This window comes from Oncorhynchus masou, chromosome 1 (genome assembly GCF_036934945.1).
Source record: "Oncorhynchus masou masou isolate Uvic2021 chromosome 1, UVic_Omas_1.1, whole genome shotgun sequence".
Lineage (NCBI taxonomy): Eukaryota > Metazoa > Chordata > Actinopteri > Salmoniformes > Salmonidae > Oncorhynchus > Oncorhynchus masou.
In genome coordinates, this window is record NC_088212.1 from 69,279,809 (window position 1) to 69,298,460 (window position 18,652).

The window sequence follows — 18,652 nt, forward strand, 5'->3', positions numbered from 1 at the left end:
TGGGTAGGCAGACCATTCCAAAAAAATTGAGCTCTATAGGAGAAAGCCCTGCCTCCAGCTGTTTGCTTAGAAATTCTAGGGACAATTAGGAGGCCTGCGTCTTGTGACCGTAGCGTACGTGTAGGTATGTACGGCAGGACCAAATCAGAGAGATAGGTAGGAGCAAGCCCTACCTAGGTTAGCAGTAAAACCTTGAAATCAGCCCTTGCCTTGACAGGAAGCCAGGGTAGGGAGGCTAGCACTGGAGTAATATCATCACATTTTTTGGTTCGAGTCAGGATTCTAGGAGCCGTATTTAGCACTAACTGAAGTTTATTTAGTGCTTTATCCGGGTAGCCGGAAAGTAGAGCATTGCAGTAGTCTAACCTAGAAGTGACAAAAGCATGGATACATTTTTCTGCATCATTTTTGGACAGAAAGTTTCTGATTTTTGCAATGTTATGTAGATGGGAAAAAGCTGTTCTTGAAATGGTCTTGATATGTTCTTCAAAAGAGAGATCAGGGTCCAGAGTAACGCAGAGGTCCTTCACAGTTTTATTTGAGACGACTGTACAACCATTAAGATTAATTGTCAGATTCAACAGAAGATCTCTTTGTTTCTTGGGACCTAAAACAAGCATCTCTGTTTTGTCCGAGTTTAAAAGTAGAAAGTTTGCAGCCATCCATTTCCTTATGTCTGAAACACATGCTTCTAGCGAGGGCAATTTTGGGGCTTCACCATGTTTCATTGAAATGTACAGCTGTGTGTCATCCGCATAGCAGTGAAAGTTAACATTATGTTTTCGAATGACATCCCCAAGAGGTAAAATATATTGTGAAAACAATAGTGGTCCTAAAACGGAACCTTGAGGAATACTGAAATTTACAGTTGATTTATCAGAGGACAAACCATTCACAGAGACAAACTGATATCTTTCTGACAGATAAGATCTAAACCAGGCCAGAACTTGTCCGTGTAGACCAATTTGGGTTTCCAATCTCTCCAAAAGAATGTGGTGATCGATGTTATCAAAAGCAGCACTAAGGTCTAGGAGCACGAGGACAGATGCAGAGCCTCGGTCTGATGCCATTAAAAGGTAATTTACCACCTTCACAAGTGCAGCCTCAGTGCTATGATGGGGTCTAAAACCAGACTGAAGCATTTCGTATACATTGTTTGTCTTCAGGAAGGCAGTGAGTTGCTGCGCAACAGCATTTTCTAAAATTTTGAGAGGAATGGAAGATTCGATATAGGCCGATAGTTTTTTATTTTTTCTGGGTCAAGGTTTGGCTTTTTCAAGAGAGGCTTTATTACTGCTACTTTTAGTGAGTTTGGTACACATCCGGTGGATAGAGAGCCGTTTATTATGTTCAACATAGGAGGGCCAAGCACAGGAAGCAGCTCTTTCAGTAGTTTAGTTGGAATAGGGTCCAGTATGCAGCTTGAAGGTTTAGAGGCCATGATTATTTTCATCATTGTGTCAAGAGACATAGTACTAAAACACTTGAGCATCTCTCTTGATCCTAGGTCCTGGCAGAGTTGTGCAGACTCAGGACAAGTGAGCTTTGAAGGAATACGCAGATTTAAAGAGGAGTCCGTAATTTGCTTTCTAATAATCATGATATTTTCCTCAAAGAAGTTCATGAATTTATCACTGCTGAAGTGAAAGCCATCCTCTCTTGGGGAATGCTGCTTTTTAGTTAGCTTTGCGACAGTATCAAAAAATAATTTTGGATTGTTCTTATTTTCCTTAATTAAGTTAGAAAAATAGGATGATCGAGCAGCAGTAAGGGCTCTTCAGTACTGCACGGTACTGTCTTTCCAAGCTAGTCGGAAGACTTCCAGTTTGGTGTGGTGCCATTTCCGTTCCAATTTTCTGGAAGCTTGCTTCAGAGCTCGGGTATTTTCTGTGTACCAGGGAGCTAGTTTCTTATGAGAAATGTTTTTTGTTTTTAGGGGTGCAACTGCATCTAGGGTATTGCGTAAGGTTAAATTGAGTTCCTCAGTTAGGTGGTTAACTGATTTTTGTCCTCTGGCGTTCTTGGGTAGACAGAGGGAATCTAGAAGGACATCAAGGAATCTTTGTGTTGTCTGTGAATTTATAGCACGACCTTTGATGTTCCTTGGTTGGAGTCTGAGCCGATTATTTGTTGCAATTGCAAACGTAATAAAATGGTGGTCCGATTAGTCCAGGATTATGAGGAAAAACATTAAGATCCACAACATTTATTCCATGGGACAAAACTAGGTCCAGAGTATGACTGTGACAGTGAGTAGGTCCAGAGACATGTTGGACAAAACCCATTGAGTCGATGATGGCTCTGAAAGCCTTTTGGAGTGGGTCCGTGGACTTTTCCATGTGAAGATTAAAGTCACCAAATATTAGAATATTATCTGCTATGACTACAAGGTCCGATAGGAATTCAGGGAACTCAATGAGGAATGCTGTATATGGCCCAGGAGGCCTGTAAACATTAGCTATAAAAAGTGATTGAGTAGGCTGCATAGATTTCCTGACTTGAAGCTCAAAAGACGAAAACGTCTTTTTTTTTTTTGTAAATTGAAATTTGCTATCGTAAATGTTAGCAACACCTCCGCCCTTGCGGGATGCACAGGGGATATGGTCACTAGTGTAGCCAGGAGGTGAGGCCTCATTTAACACAGTAAATTCATCAGGCTTAAGCCATGTTTCAGTCAGGCCAATCACATCAAGATTATGATCAGTGATTAGTTAATTGACTATAATTGCCTTTGAAGTAAGGGATCTAACATTAAGTAGCCCTATTTTGAGATGTGAGGTATCATGATCTCTTTCAATAATGACAGGAATGGAGGAGGTCTTTATCCTAGTGAGATTGCTAAGGCGAACACCGCCATGTTTAGTTTTGCCCAACCTAGGTTGAGGCACAGGAACTGTCTCAATGGGGATAGCTGAGCTGACTACACTGACTGTGCTAGTGGCAGACTCCACTATGCTGCCTGGCCGGCACCCTATTTCATTGTGGAGCTAGAGGAGTTAGAGCCCTGTCTATGTTGGTAGATAAGATGAGAGCACCCCTCTAGCTAGGATGTAGTCCGTCACTCCTCAGCAGGTCAGGCTTGGTCCTGTTTGTGGGTGAGTCCCAGAAAGAGGGCGAATTATCTACAAATTCTATCTTTTGGGAGGGGCAGAAAACAGTTTTCAACCAGCGATTGAGTTGTGAGACTGCTGTAGAGCTCATCACTCCCCCTAACTGGGAGGGGGCCAGAGACATCTTTCTGGCTGATTTAAAAGCTGAAGCTATGTTGCTCTTGGTGATCTCTGACTGTTTCATCCTAACATTGTTGGTGCCGACGTGGATAACAATATCTCTATACTATCTACACTCGCCAGTTTTAGCTTTAGCCAGCACCATCTTCAGATTGGCCTTAACGTCGGTAGCCCTGCCCCCTGGTAAACAGTGTATGATCGCTGGATGATTCGTTTTAAGTCTAATACTGCGGGTAATGGAGTCGCCAATGACTAGAGTTTTCAATTTGTCAGAGCTAATGGTGGGAAGCTTCGGCGTCTCAAACCCCGTAACGGGAGGAGTAGAGACCAGAGAAGGCTCAACCTCTGACTCCGACTCGCTGCTTAATGGGGAAAACCGGTTGAAAGTTTCTGTCGGCTGAATGAGCGACACGGGTTGAGCATTCCTACAGCATTTCCTTCCAGAAACCGTGAGAAAGTTGTCCGGCTGTGGGGACAATCAATGATGGTCCCAATCAAATGCCTGCCTGCACTTATCTCCACAGCAAATATTCATCTGCAGAGGGCCTGATACACAAGAGGCCTTAAAGCTCAGAACTAATTTAATTAAAAAGTGGCCAGGGGCTCAGTGAAAGGATCAGTCTCCTTGTCTTCAAAAGAACTTTACACAAAGAAATGGGCCTTTACAGCAACTGGTGGGACACAACCCATTAGATAAGTTAGCATTCCATTTGAAAGTCAAATACTAGAAGTAAAGCGCTCTGAAAATTAAAGTTCAAGGCAAAGTGGCGCAGCTCTCTAAAACTGGTCAGGGTTGACAATGTAGGTTGTGGCTCCCAAAATGAATTGGGTTCATTCTGACTTTGCTCATGAACGCTCTGCCCGTGGCCAGTGAAAAAAACAAGGAGGTCTTTACCTTGAAATGTCAGAAGGTCAGCTGCGTTTAGGAGGGACAGAATTCCCCTTGCCGCCTTCCTCAAGACGACATGGAGTAGATGTCAGAGTGCAGTGCGCTGATCAGGATTCACAGAGAGCCCAATCTGGCAGTCAGGGCTTTCCCGCTATTCAGCACCACGACACCTCGAAACCCAGGTTACGTCCAGCTATCCATATCGGCCGTTATAGAGGCCAGGACACAATTCAGTGTGTTTATGATGGGGTGGAGTTTACCTTTAGGCAAGGTTTCTTGAGAGCAGTGCTTGAGATTTACGTTGCTTTTAAGTAGTACTCTAAGAAAGGTTTGTTAGGGATACAGCTAGAAGTGCACCACTTGTGCTGCGTGCTGATTGTCAGTGAAATTTGATGAGTGGTAATAGTTAAATTATTCAGACTTAAAGTGCAAGAAGATGTTGATTGGGTTCCTCTCTGATGTCAGTGGCAACAGCTGTTCAATCAGAAACGATGAACCTTGCACCTAGTGAGGATTTGCCTCGCTTTAAATCTGAGCTCCTTGTAATCTTTACACGGCTCCTCGTATGTTTTCTTCATCTGTTGGCTCTTCCCCCCACTCTTTTCTCCCCTAGCAAGCCTGCTGTGTTTGATGTGCGTACAGGGTTTTTTGTGTGCAGAATTTAGAGAAGAGGGGTAATTTCTGTGATAAGGTTAGTGTGGGAGCCTCTGAAAGCAAACACTGGGTAGAGTATCTCATTGTTACACTGGGCTAGCGAGATAACTGAGCCTGGGGAGGGGGGAGAGAGTTGGATGGAGAGAGAGAGAACCCAGGAGAGGTACTCTGATGACCCTCTCCCCTCCCCTCCCCTCCCCTCAGACTGCCTCTTCATCTGTGAGTGCTGATGGCTGCTCGCCCCTGCAGCACAAACAGCATCGGATGTGTGCAGAGGTCAAAGAGCACTGCAGTCTTTTGTTAATCCATTACTTAAGTGGTGCGCATTGCATTCTGAAAACATGCAGCTGTTTTGAATCTGAAGACACATGCCACGTGTATCTTTGAATTATCTGATTCCTTTTTCTCGGGATAGTAAATGGGTGAAGAGGATTTTGTTTTGTGGTACTTGCTTTGGGTATTTCTGATGTAGTCTTCTTATATAGTCCTTCACTGATGTAGCCTAGTATGTTGGTTGCACTGGGTCGCAGTTGTTCCAGGAGTGGTTTTATTTGTTTATGATAATTAAGTTGATGTTATCCAGCCCTGGGGCTTTTTGGTAAATATTTTATATATTTATTTATTCCAAAAATGTGATTTAAATTGAGGTCTGTATCAAGAGCAGCACACCGTAATTTATTTTAAAGTAACTGTCCAGTGTTTCCAGATTTCTATGAAATATGATGTATTATTAATTACAACATGAGTGAAATCATTTTCTTTCCAAAAAAGTGTAACTAAGTGTGTTACAATACAGTTTTTCTGTGTTGGAATGGTGTGGGCATGTGACACACTCTATTCAAGCCACTTCGATATAAAGTGATTTTCGTAGCAGATTTGGAGAGCATTTTCACTGACCCTAACCATAACCATTTTCCTAACCGTAACCTCAGTCTCCTAATCGGCTTTGTTAAGTCTCCTAACCTGCTATAAAAAAGTAATTTCGGTATCAAAGTGGCATGAAAAGAGTGTTTCCAGTGTGGGTGTTCACCAACAACAGAGTAGAGTTGACTGGTCATATCATCCTCCTCAGTCGGTATCAAAGTGGCATGAAAAGAGTGTTTCCAGTGTGGGTGTTCACCAACAACAGAGTAGAGTTGACTGGTCATATCATCCTCCTCAGGATGACATCATCCTCCATGAGGTACTAGCAAGCATTTTTGAAACAGTCTGTTTGAGATACAAATTTTATGTAGGTTTTTTTTAAGTGTTTTTTTCTCCAATTTATGCTTTGGCCACAAATACGAGTATACGTACGAGTTAACGTATTATTAAAGTTAATTATATTATTTAAAGTAATATTTTCACTGGACAGTAACTTTAACAAACTATTGACCTGAGGTGTCTTTAGTTGAAAAGGGGGATGGGAGGGGATGACCTTAATGGCTTTTTTTTTTTTTTTACTGCTTAGTGACTGAAAAGGGGGGGGGGGGGTCATAATGTTCTAGATGATTTTGTATAACCTTTTTGAAACGATGAACAATTTATTCTAGACATTGAACTACTTGCAACATCATTCTTAACGGTGGATAAGGTTTAGGTGAAATCAGTAATGGGACACACGCTGTGTACATGAGGGTTCTCATGGAGTTTAGTTTCCATACAGTTTAGGTGGTGTCTGAACTGTATGGAATCGAAGCAGGATGTTGCCAGACCTCTCTACCAATCATCACCGTCCGGCTGCACTAATCCTCCTCTTTATCTCAGGGGGATTAAAGTATAAAATCAGTAGCAAATAATATGATGGTAACAGTTATAATTATGTATTAATTTCTATAAGCATATGAGACCTAATGTATCTGTTGTCTCTCTAGGAATAGACCTAGAGGTAGACCTAATTAGGATGCTGTGTGTCTGTGAGGACTGTGTGTCTGTGAGGGCTGGTTACATGTGATGTTGTCCTTTAATGCTACTGTTAGCATAGAGCAGTCCTTTTAGGTTCCCCCTGGCTGGCCATTCATCTGGCCTGTCAAAGGCCTCACTTTCAGTATCATCTTTCACTGACTGATCTTCCCAAACTCTGCTGCTCCATGAGGGGGAAATGAATCAATGATCTCAAACAAAATGGATCAAGCTTCCCCTCCTCCTCCACACGGCCTCATAACCAGCTGTGGGCTTAATGACTCTGTGTTCAAATATAAAGAGTTTTACAGCAAGCATATGAGGAATTTGATTTCAGTTAAAGTATTAGCAGTAGTCATTAGGTGGGCCACTAAAAGCTTGTGTGCATGGCACACATTTGACTGATTAACCTCTGCTCATGTGCGTAGATGTGCATAGTAGAGGAGCTAATTAATAAGATGGGCCTAGCAGAGATTTCCTCTGCTCTCTGATCTCCTCAGGGTTTAATGTGCTCCAGCCAGGATGAGCTGACAGGTACATGTAACATGCTGGTTTGTTTAGGTTAGTTAGGGCCTCGGGAACCCCGTCTGATATGTGATGTCTGGTGCTTGTATAACACCTAATTTGAGGGAGAACTGGAGCTTGTGCATTTTCAAAGAGAAGGTGAGAGACAGGGCATGGAAAAAAACAACAGCTGATTTCAATAGTGGACTAACCAACATCTCAGGGCAAGGGGTCTTCCTGTGACTGTCTTGATTAGACGGCAATGCATCAACACATGAACTCTGTCTAGGCTGTAAGGAGAGGAGGTCAGGGAGAGAATTTGTTTTAGAAGGGTAAGGTTGGATAGATTGTGGGGCTCTTCAGATCTTGCTGTCAACAGCCCATATGAGTATTCTTGGCAAATGTGCTAATGTACAGAATTTAGTTTGATTTGAATAGGATAGAGCTTTCTCATTGGGGCATGGCAGCTCCTTGGCAAGTAGTTTCATGAACAATTATATGAATAAAGAATAAATAGTAAAGATAGGCAGTAGTGATCATTTCGGTATAATTGTGCACATAGATTTTCCTATTTTATATATTTTTTTAAAGCTCTCTCTTCTTCTCCCCAATTTCATGGTATCCAATTGGTAGTAGTTACAGTCTTGTCTCATCGCTGCAACTCCCGTACGGACTCGGGAGAGGCGAAGGTTGAGAGCCATGCATCCTCCAAAACACAACCCAACCTAGCTGCACTGCTTCTTGACACAACGCTCATCCAACCCGGAAGCCAGCCTCACCACTGTGTCGGAGGAAACACCGTACACCTGGCGACCTGGTCAGCGTGCACTGTGCCCAGCCTGCCACAGGAGTCACTAGTGCGCAATGAGACAAGGATATCCCTGCCGGCCAAACTCTCCCTAACTCAGACAACGCTGGGCCAATTGTACGTCGCCCCATGGACTTCCCGGTCGCGGTCGGCAGAGCCTGGGCTCAAACCCAGAATCCCTGGTGGTACAGACCACTGCGCCACCTGGGAGGCCGCAATTTTCCTATTTTCAATGAAAATTCTAAGAATGAGGTTCAGCTTCACAGCACAACAGTCTCACTATCAGGCAGATACTGAAGTGGGTTGGCCTTTGCTGGGTATGGCTTTAGTGAGATAGTAACCTGAAAGTGAAGTAATGTATATTTATAAGATATGCCTGGCAGCTCAATATATTCCCTTATTTCCATAAATGTCATTGATTTCCATTTGAACTGAACAGTCCTAAGATACAGAGGCTTAGTTTGACTGATAGAAAGGCATGTAACCTTATCCACTAAGATGAGCTGCCGAGCAAGAGACGATATTGGGCCATGAACATACATTTTTGCGATGATTGGTATTATAGATCCAAATGGGGGAAAATGCAATACTAGAAAAACAATTTCAGAGTTCTTGCTTTCTAAAAGTTGCATGGCTTGCTAGCTATCTGTCTGATAGAACTTAGTGCACTCAATTTGATGTGCTTATGTCTGTTAAATTGTCTGTCTTTAATGGTGTGCCCCAAGGCTCTGTACTTGGTCATCTCTTATTCACTATTTATATAAATGATTTAGAAAAAAATGTCCAAAATGTGCAACTTCATTTTTATGCTGATGATACTGTTATTTACTGTTGTGCCGCGTCTCTCACAAAAGCTTTCCAGAACTTGCAAACTGCTTTTTATACTGTTCAACATACCTTGTGTCAATTGAAGCTCATCCTCAATACTGACTAAACTAAACTAATGGTGTTTTCTAAAGCAAGAAATAGACCTCTGAACCTTTCACCTATTACTACCTGTCAGGGCAAGGAGATTGAGGTTGTAACCTCATATAAATATCTTGGAATTTTAATTGATGACGGCCTCTCTTTTAAATTGCATATTCAACAACTTACAAAAAAATTGAAGCTGAAATTGGGATTTTATTTTAGGAATAAGGCCTGTTTTTCTTTTGAAGCCAGAAGGAGGCTAGTATCAGCTACATTTATGCCTTTACTAGACTATTGGGATATTTTATATATGAATGCTTCCGCTCAGTGTTTGAGATCAATTGACACCCTTTACCATGGCACTTTGAGATTTATTTTAAACTGCCAAACGCTTACACACAACTGCACTTTGTATACCAGGGTTGACTGGCCTTCTCTAGTCACTCGTAGGCTCAGTCACTGGTATACTTTTATTTACAAAACCATTATGGGTTTACTGCCTTTTTATTTGGGCATTTTTATTGTTAAGAAATGTGGTGGGTACTCTCTTCATTCGCTGGACTTTATCCTGCTAACTGTTCCAAATGTCCGAACTGAATTTGGTAAAAGGGCTTTTATGTACTCTGCGCCATCGTCTTGGAACGCCTTACAAAATACTTTTAAACTGGAAGAACTTGTTCCGTTTGGTATTTTTAAATCACTGATGAAGGATCTTGAGACTGATTCCCTGACCTGTCAATGTTTTTAATTTGTTGTTTTTGATTTTGTTATACTCTTGTGAATTCTATGGTTTTTACTAGATTACTTGTATTTTTTCATGTTGTTTGTCTGTAATTTTTGTAATGACTTGGTGCCTACAGTGGGGCAAAAAAGTATTTAGTCAGCCACCAATTGTGCAAGTTCTCCCACTTAAAAAGATGAGAGAGGCCTGTAATTTTCATCATAGGTACACTTTAACTATGACAGACAGAATGAGAAAAAAGAATTCTCCAGAAAATCACACTGTAGGATTTTTAATGAATTTATTTGCAAATTATGGTGGAAAATAAGTATTTGGTCACCTATAAACAAGCAAGAATTCTTGCTCTCACAGACCTGTAACGTCTTCTTTAAGAGGCTCCTCTGTCCTCCACTCGTTACCTGTATTAATGGCACCTGTTTGAACTTGTTATCAGTATAAAAGACACCTGTCCACAACCTCAAACAGTCACACTCCAAACTCCACTATGGCCAAGACCAAAGAGCTGTGAAGGGACACCAGAAACAAAATTGTAGACCTGCTCCAGGCTGGGAAGACTGAATCTGCAATATTTAGGCAGCTTGGTTTGAGGAAATCAACTGTGGGAGCAATTATTAGGAAATGGAAGACATACAAGACCACTGATAATCTCCCTCGATCTGGGGCTTCACGCAAGATCTCACCCAAAATGATCACAAGAACGGTGAGCAAAAATCCCAGAACCACACGGGGGGACATAGTGAATGACCTGCAGAGAGCTGGGACCAAAGTAACAAAGCCTACCATCAGCAAGGGCATTGAAGATGAAACGTGGCTGGGTCTTTAGCATGACAATGATCCCAAACACACCGCCCGGGCAAAGAAGGAGTGGCTTCGTAAGAAGCATTTCAAGGTCCTGGAGTGGCCTAGCCAGTCTCCAGATCTCAACCCCACAGAAAATCTTGGGAGGGAGTTGAAAGTCCGTGTTGCCCAGCAACAGCCCCAAAACATCACTGCTCTAGAGGAGATCTGCATGGAGGAATGGGCCAAAATACCAGCAACAGTGTGTGAAAACCTTGTGAAGACTTACAGAAAATTTTTGACCTCTGTCATTGCCAACAAAGGGTATATAACAAATCAAATCAAATCAAATTTTATTTGTCACATACACATGGTTAGCAGATGTTAATGCGAGTGTAGCGAAATGCTTGTGCTTCTAGTTCCGACAATGCAGTAATAACCAACAAGTAATCTAACTAACAATTCCTAAACTACTGTCTTATACACAGTGTAAGGGGATAAAGAATATGTACATAAGGATATATGAATGAGTGATGGTACAGAGCAGCATAGGCAAGATACAGTAGATGGTATCGAGTACAGTATATACATATGAGATGAGTATGTAAACAAAGTGGCATAGTTAAAGTGGCTAGTGATACATGTATTACATAAGGATGCAGTCGATGATATAGAGTACAGTATATACATATGCATATGAGATGAATAATGTAGGGTAAGTAACATTATATAAGGTAGCATTGTTTAAAGTGGCTAGTGATATATTTACATCATTTCCCATCAATTCCCATTATTAAAGTGGCAAAGTATTGACATAAACTTTTGTTATTGACCAAATACTTATTTTCCACCATAATTTACAAATAAATTAATTAAAAATCCTACAATGTGATTTTATGGATTTTTTTCTCTAATTGTGTCTGTCATAGTTGAAGTGTACCTATGATGAAAATTACAGGCCTCTCTCATCTTTTTAAGTGGGAGAACTTGCACAATTGGTGGCTGACTAAATACTTTTTTGCCCCACTGTATCTTGGCCAGGATGCTCTTGAAAAAGAGATTTTAAATCTCAATGAGCCCTTCCTGGTTAAATAAAGGTTAAATAAATAAAATAATGGCTGCATTACTAGTAATCATCTCTTCGCAAACATGTACTGTACATTAGAGAATGTGTCTACTCTTGTAGTACACAGTGTCTCACCATTCCTTGTTTTGTAGGTATCTCCCCCTTTACAAATCAGCCAACATCTATTGTGGTGACAGAAGGATCAGTCGCCCGTTTCACCTGCAAAGTCACTGCAAGCCCTCCTCCCATCATCACCTGGGAGTTCAATCGGGTCATGTTACCCCTGGCAACTAAAAGGTATGCATTCTCATTATTTCATTATCCTGCCATGTCATTAACTTTATCTGTAAATGGCATTTGAGAGTATTGTAAAGTCTATTACGATTTTAAACTGTACATGTCAGAGTGATAGAAATATCAGAGCTGTGTGCTCATCCACCATTATATATGATGTCAGTTGCATTGATTGTCTTTGTGTTCTTGTCTGTCACAGAATCACAGTCTTGCCCAGTGGCATTTTGCAGATCCACGGGGTGGAAAAAGGGGATGCTGGAAACTATCGTTGTGTGGCGACCAACATCGCCAACCGTCGCCGGAGTACAGAGGCAACCCTCACTGTCACTCCAGGTGGGAGATAGTGGAGAATTTGCACTTTTTTCAGATTTAAACATAATATATTTACAAGCATTGCATCAAACATTATAAGCCCAATAAAAGCCAAGTTTTATTTATGTTGAGTAGTGAAGTGGACACCCTGGTCAAATCCTGTCTCCCCTCCACAGCTCCAAGCCCCAAACTGCCTCAGAGGCCTCGTATCATCGCCGGGCCCCAGAATGCCACTGTGTCCCTGCACCAAAGTGCCGTCCTGGAATGCATGGCTACAGGGAACCCACGACCCCTCATCTCCTGGAGCCGAGCCGACAGCAAGTCCATCGATGTTTTCAACACCAAGGTGCTGGGCAATGGCAACCTCATCATCTCTGACGTCAAACCCCAACACGGAGGAGTGTACATGTGCAGAGCCACTACCCCTGGCACACGCAACTATACCATCGCCACAGCCAACATCACTGTGCTAGGTAAACACATGTTAGTCATCTATGTAGAGTGTCAGTTGTTATTACAGACATGGTTGTTGGTGTTTGTTACATCTATGACGTTTCCCTTATTCAGCTCCTCCGTCCTTGGTGGAGTGGCCGGAGAGCCTGACCCGTCCGCGCGCGGGCACGGCCCGCTTTGTGTGCCAGGCTGAGGGGGTTCCCCTGCCCCACATCACTTGGCTGAAGAACGGAGAGAAGGTCCACTCCAACGGACGCATCAAGATGTACAACAGGTCTGAGCTCTAACACCAGATCGTATTTGTCTCCCTCTCAATTGTTTATTTATATGATCATCCCATTGTTTTATAAATCCCTGCCTCCTAAACACCAACCATATTGTATGTTCTGCTGTATGTTAATTGAAACAGAATCCCTAATTCCTTTACCCCACAGGTAAGTTGTCTTTGTTGATTGGAAACTCAGTCCCAATTAAAAATTAATCAGCCCTTCACTACAAAAGAAAGGATGCTGAATAATTTACAAACGTGCTAATGGCATTTCAGTGGATTTCCCACTCATTTGCATCCTCTGCTAATACCACTGCCTTGGCTTGTTAACGGTTTCTGATTTGAAAGAGAATGATAGAGCTGGTAAGCGACTGGTTAAGTATTGGTAGGTGAAGCTGGAGGAGGGACAGAAGTCTAATATGGCCATGTGTGTTTTGTCCCACAGTAAACTGGTGATCAACCAGATCATCCCTGAGGATGATGCCATCTACCAGTGCCAGGTAGAGAATGAGCAGGGCTCTGTGCTGTCCATGGCCCGGCTCATAGTGGTGATGTCAGAGGACCGGCCCAGCGCGCCCAGGAACATCCGGGCTGACACTGTATCCAGCTCTGCCATCTTGCTGGCCTGGGAGAGACCACTGTACAACTCAGACAAAGTGATCGCCTACTCTGTGCACTACATGAAGGCTGAAGGTGAGATATGATGGCCAATTCAGGGGAGCCTCTTCTTTGTCTTGTACCTTTTCAAGCAGAACTCTTCTTGATGTTGGCAGGAAATAGTTAATGTCGTATATATTAGGGCATTCCATATTAATAGCCTTGGTAGCCCCAGGAGTTAACAGTTAACACTGTTTAGAGTCCTGAATGCTCCGCTTCCTCCTTGCCCCCAGAACGGAATGTGGGAGATTGACCATCTGTTGTTAATAGTTGGTTGCTAGGCAGAGGTCAAGGAAAAGGATGACTACTGCACCTAAGAAAGAACAGCAGCTTGCTCTGTACAAACAGGACTGGCCTTCCATAAGCGATCTCAAGCCCTGTGCATGGGTTTTAAAGGTGCAGGAACACCCTACACTAGATGAGATGCAGGATAGACAGAAAACGATCACAAGAATACAAGGGCTGCACTGTTGTCACTAGTCAACCCAGTCATTGACTGCTGGATCTTTAGCTTTCCTGGGAACCTGTATTGTTGACGAAGAGGCACCAAGAGTCACATTCAAACAATGTAACAGTTCAGCACAAATGTTATCCAGTTCATTCAGGCACTGTTGTTCATCGCCGGCTATGGAATACCATTGTATAGGCCAAATGTACGAATTCCATGCAGCAAAAGAAACACCTGCTAGGCTATATAAGGATAAGGACGTTAACGGAAGTAAGTTAGAAAATCTGCCCCTTTCTCCTTAAATAACTTGCGTCTTTAAAGGATTTGGTGCACTTGATTAAGATTACGTGAAACATTCTGTCCGGTCTCAGAGAATTGCTGGCCGTTGAGATTGACAGGAGTAGTAGCACCAATGCATTCGGCACCTGAGGTCTCAGACACAGAACCTTGGCACTAAATGGAGATTCTAATGAAAGGAGGAACTAATTAGTCTGTGTGTTGGAGTGTGCTAATCCAACAGAGGAGATTCTGTCAAGGCACTGGGACAGCATGAGCTGGACTGGGAGGGAGGCTTTGTATGTCTTTTCAGGGAGGTTTCCTGGGCCTTTCAGGCCCCTGGACAAGGCCTTTTCTGTTTACTCTCAAGGGTCTTGTTTACCAGGTCAGAAATCAGGCTGGACGATTCAATACGTCCTGGCTACAAGTGAGTCTTTTGTGGGACCTTCCTAATCTGTGCTAATTAAACTGCGATTAGGCTCAGCCAGCAATGTGGGAAAATTGAATGCTGGAATTTGGCTTGAGCAATGTTGATGAAATTGTCTATAAAAGGGGAAGGAACCAGTTTGATTGAGTTGACACTTTTTGTATATTGTCCATACTAAATGGACCAGAAGCCCACCGTTAGAGGCAGATGTACAGTGTAACTTTGTAAGAATCAGGCAGCTCAGACAAGGAGGTTCCTGAAGCCAAAGTGATTATGTTCTAATTGCTCTGTATACTGAGAGAAATCATTGAATGATGATTATGGAAAGTTATCAAAAGTTGTCTTTGTACTGAGAATGTATGCAAATCTTCATAGACCCTTTTATGATTAGGTCCCCCTTTAGTGCCCTAAAGAGTTTGCATTGAAGGATCAGATCCCCTCTGAACTCCTTGCCTGTACATGCAGCTTACAACTCTGTGGGTGGTAATTGATTAATTGATTAAATGTGTGTCCTTTTCTTCCCTAAAACCAGGCTTGAACAACGAGGAATATCAGGTTGTCATTGGCAACGACACAACCCGGTACATTATTGATGACCTGGAGTCAGTGCGGAACTACACCTTCTACATCGTGGCCTACATGCCCATGGGAGCCAGCCGCATGTCAGACCATGTGTTCCAGCACACCCTGGAGGATGGTGAGGCCTCGTCGTTAGCTCCCACATGCACAAACATACAGTCCACCCTGGCCTTTATCGGGCTGTAACCCAGGGAAACAGAGGTAATGTGCAGCCATAACTGTCACCCCAGGATGAATAAAAACACCCCCAGATGAATAGTAATGAGAATGCTTCATATTGATCCTGTAGTCATTGTGTAAGGTCTTCTATCACTCTAATGGAGGACTCAGAGGATGTTTTCCAGTGTGTTTAAACTGTAATGAATAGGCTGTAGAGAGTGTGCAGTACTGTAGGTCCTGTAATGAATCTAGTGGGGCTAACCCCTGGCTGTCTAATTGAGGTCGTCTCTTAGAGGTGCGCCAGAGTAATAGCGGAGTCTAATAAGGAAGGATTAGATGGTGGACCACTCGGCTAGTTAAACATTAGTCAGGCTGATATTTAGAGATCAGGAATGACCCTCTCTACTATGATCTAACTCCCCACAAGGGCCCTTCACAGTTCACACCACCCCATTAAATGTTTCTGCACTGTGCAACCGTGACCACCACTTATGATCAAGGATAATTACATTTCTTTCATATTCCACAGAAAATACTGGCCTATTGTCCTTGACTAAGGGAATATCTGTCACATGATTGCATACCAGTCTAAATCATGTCCCATCTATTTATTGTGTACACTTGCAGACTTACTGAATTGATTTTCCAGTATGACTGAGTGTGACGCACAGTGAGCTGATTTGTATCTCTGGGTTTGTTCATTATAGTCTCAGTAGCTAGCTGTTACTTTAGCAATCGCAGCTCTTCCTTTGGTCCCCACCAAAACACGATACAAAACGACCATAAATATAGACAGAAACACAGTAATGAACAAGTTGGTGACTGTATAAGCCTCAACATGACCACTCTGTCTCCCTCTCCACAGTGCCCCTGCGTGCCCCAGAGCTCAGCCTCACCAGCCGCAGCCCCACAGACATCCAGGTGTCCTGGCAGCCCCTTGCAGCCAAGATAAGCCGCGGCCGGGTGTCGGCCTACCGCTTGTCCTATCGTACCAGCGCTGACCAGGCCGTCACCCAGCTGGAGCTTCCTGGGGAGAAGACCCAGTATCTCCTGGAGGGCCTGCAGCCCGACACCATCTACCTCCTCCGCATCGCTGCAGCCACTAGCGTAGGCTGGGGGGAACAGTCAGCCTGGACCTCCCACCGCACCCCTAAGGCATCCAGCGCCAAAGGTACTTACACATGCTCCTCAGTAGTAGCGATGAGTTATTGGCTGCTCCCTGATGGTCCGATGCTCCAGGCATTCAGGCATGCACATTATATATTTTTTTAAAGTTAAACATGTGCTCTGTGTGTCCCAGTCTTATGACTAGGTTGCCGCGTGCACATATGATGCTTGTACAGATGATTACAACTGTATGACTTCTAATCAATTAAAGTCAAAAGACAAACATAAGCCATAACATGAACCAGAATTTCAACCTTAGATTTGTAAAGCTACCACATCACAGAAATAAACATGTAAGGCCTTACTTCCTGCACGGACTTATCATGCACACTAAAACCATCATGCCTTGCAGGCGCCCAGTGAGAGCACACTTCCCTCTACACATAGTCAATATAGGAGCAAAGAGGCTGGATTATCTCTGAACCTTTCTTCTTCCCAGTCCTCTGCTGAATGTGTGAGGGAGAGCCATGAGAAGAGCTTGCTCTAATAATCTTGTTAAGGCATTGCGTTTGTTACTTCATGACCTTTGGCCCTCTCTGTCAGTAACATCGGAATGGCTTCAGTCATGGGTCATAAAAGAGAGGCCTCTGGGTGGGAGGAAGAATAGTTATGTTTAGAGCTCCATCTGAGCCTCAGGGGTGGGGGAGGGGACTGCTGCCCTCTCTCACTCTGTCCTTTTGGAAACAAACAGGATCTTTTCTAGAATTCTGCCAGGATCATGTCGGCTGAATAGGCATTCTGTCAGTAGAACTAAGGACCTGGCTCATCTCTGCTATTGTGTGTTTGTGCCTGGCTGTGTATCTGTGTGTCAGGCTGGGGCATTGTATGGATGTACCTCTGGTTGGGGGCTGCAGGCTGGGAGCCGGTTATTTCCATCAGGTAAAGCCAGTGAGCAGCTGGGTGGAGATCATTCCTGTTTTCAAGGAACAAGACAAGCTACAGAGTCAACTTGCTCCCAGCCTACCACCCTGCATCTCTAACAATTCAATACGTTTTGGTGACTTTGCCCCTATTTATTCAGCAAATTATTTCTGGGAAATCTAAATAAGCATGTTTCTGCCATATTAAATGGTTTACTCTTAATCATTTGGGTATCCCAAACAAACGTGTGCCTGAACAAGTCCTTAATTTGTTTAGGACTAGCTAACCTTTCATAATAAATAGTTATGGACTGTTAATAGTAGCAAGGCTCTGAATGGTATCTGAATATGAAGCAAATTGACCTTTATGAACACATTGGTGTTGGCCATTGGGCTTAAGGTAAAGAAGATCGGGAAGCAGGGGTTGGGTGGGTTTCATATTCTCCCTTGACTTGGTACTATTTCAGATGAGCTGGTTAAAATAGACATCTGAATAAAAATGAATAGTCATGCAGGTTGAACTCTGTATATAAATAGTACACATGACATTTAAAAAGAGAGATTATGTTGAACCTTACATCCTCAGAACTGTCCTCAATAAATCAAATTGTATGGGTCACATACACATATTTAGCTGATGTTATTGCAGGTGTAGCGAAACGCTTGTGATAAGAAATAACACACACACACAAAAATACTGCAACGTTGCTTAGTAGCTAGAAGCATAGCTGCCATCTCTTCACAAAAGAATTACATTAAATAAATACTCAGATGTTTACTGTGACTCTAACCACAGGTCTCTCTTCATGTCTCCTCAAAGTGACTCTAACCACAGGTCTATCTCTCTTCGTGTCTCCCCACAGTGACTATAACCAAAGATCTATTTCTCTTTGTGTCTCCTCACAGTGCCTCTGGCCCCTGAGCTACAGTTGGAGCCTCTGAACTGCACCACCATCATAGTGCGCTGGCAGCTGGCACCAGGAAACTCTGTCAGCATCCAGGGCTACAGGCTGTTCTACCATGAGGAGAGCCAGGCTGAGAGTTCCCCCATCCAGCTGCGTGTCCAGGAAAACAGGCACACCATTGGTGGCCTAGGTGAGTAGACTCCACATAGTACACCCGCCCTATGATCTCACATTGTTGCTGATGACATTTGTCTTGATTTTTGATTTCAATTGCAAGATTAAGTATATGTTCTAGTCAATAGCATGGTTACACAATGAAAGTCCTCCTTAAATTGGATTTGGATCAAGGATGCTCTTAAAAAACATTTTCTGTGTCCTCACCAGGCA

The 18,652-nt window shown here is 43.1% G+C and overlaps 1 protein-coding gene across 1 annotated transcript in view; it reads left to right on the forward strand.

Moving 5' to 3' along the window:
- Positions 1-18,652, forward strand: part of LOC135558781 (protogenin A-like) — a 47,640-nt gene that overhangs the window by 14,873 nt on the left and 14,115 nt on the right. The window contains exons 3-10 of the mRNA XM_064992956.1: positions 11,613-11,757; positions 11,954-12,087; positions 12,243-12,539; positions 12,634-12,793; positions 13,233-13,480; positions 15,128-15,292; positions 16,199-16,504; positions 18,267-18,455. Of these exons, the coding sequence (XP_064849028.1) occupies positions 11,613-11,757; positions 11,954-12,087; positions 12,243-12,539; positions 12,634-12,793; positions 13,233-13,480; positions 15,128-15,292; positions 16,199-16,504; positions 18,267-18,455 (1,644 nt within the window). The remainder of the gene's footprint in view (positions 1-11,612; positions 11,758-11,953; positions 12,088-12,242; positions 12,540-12,633; positions 12,794-13,232; positions 13,481-15,127; positions 15,293-16,198; positions 16,505-18,266; positions 18,456-18,652) is intronic.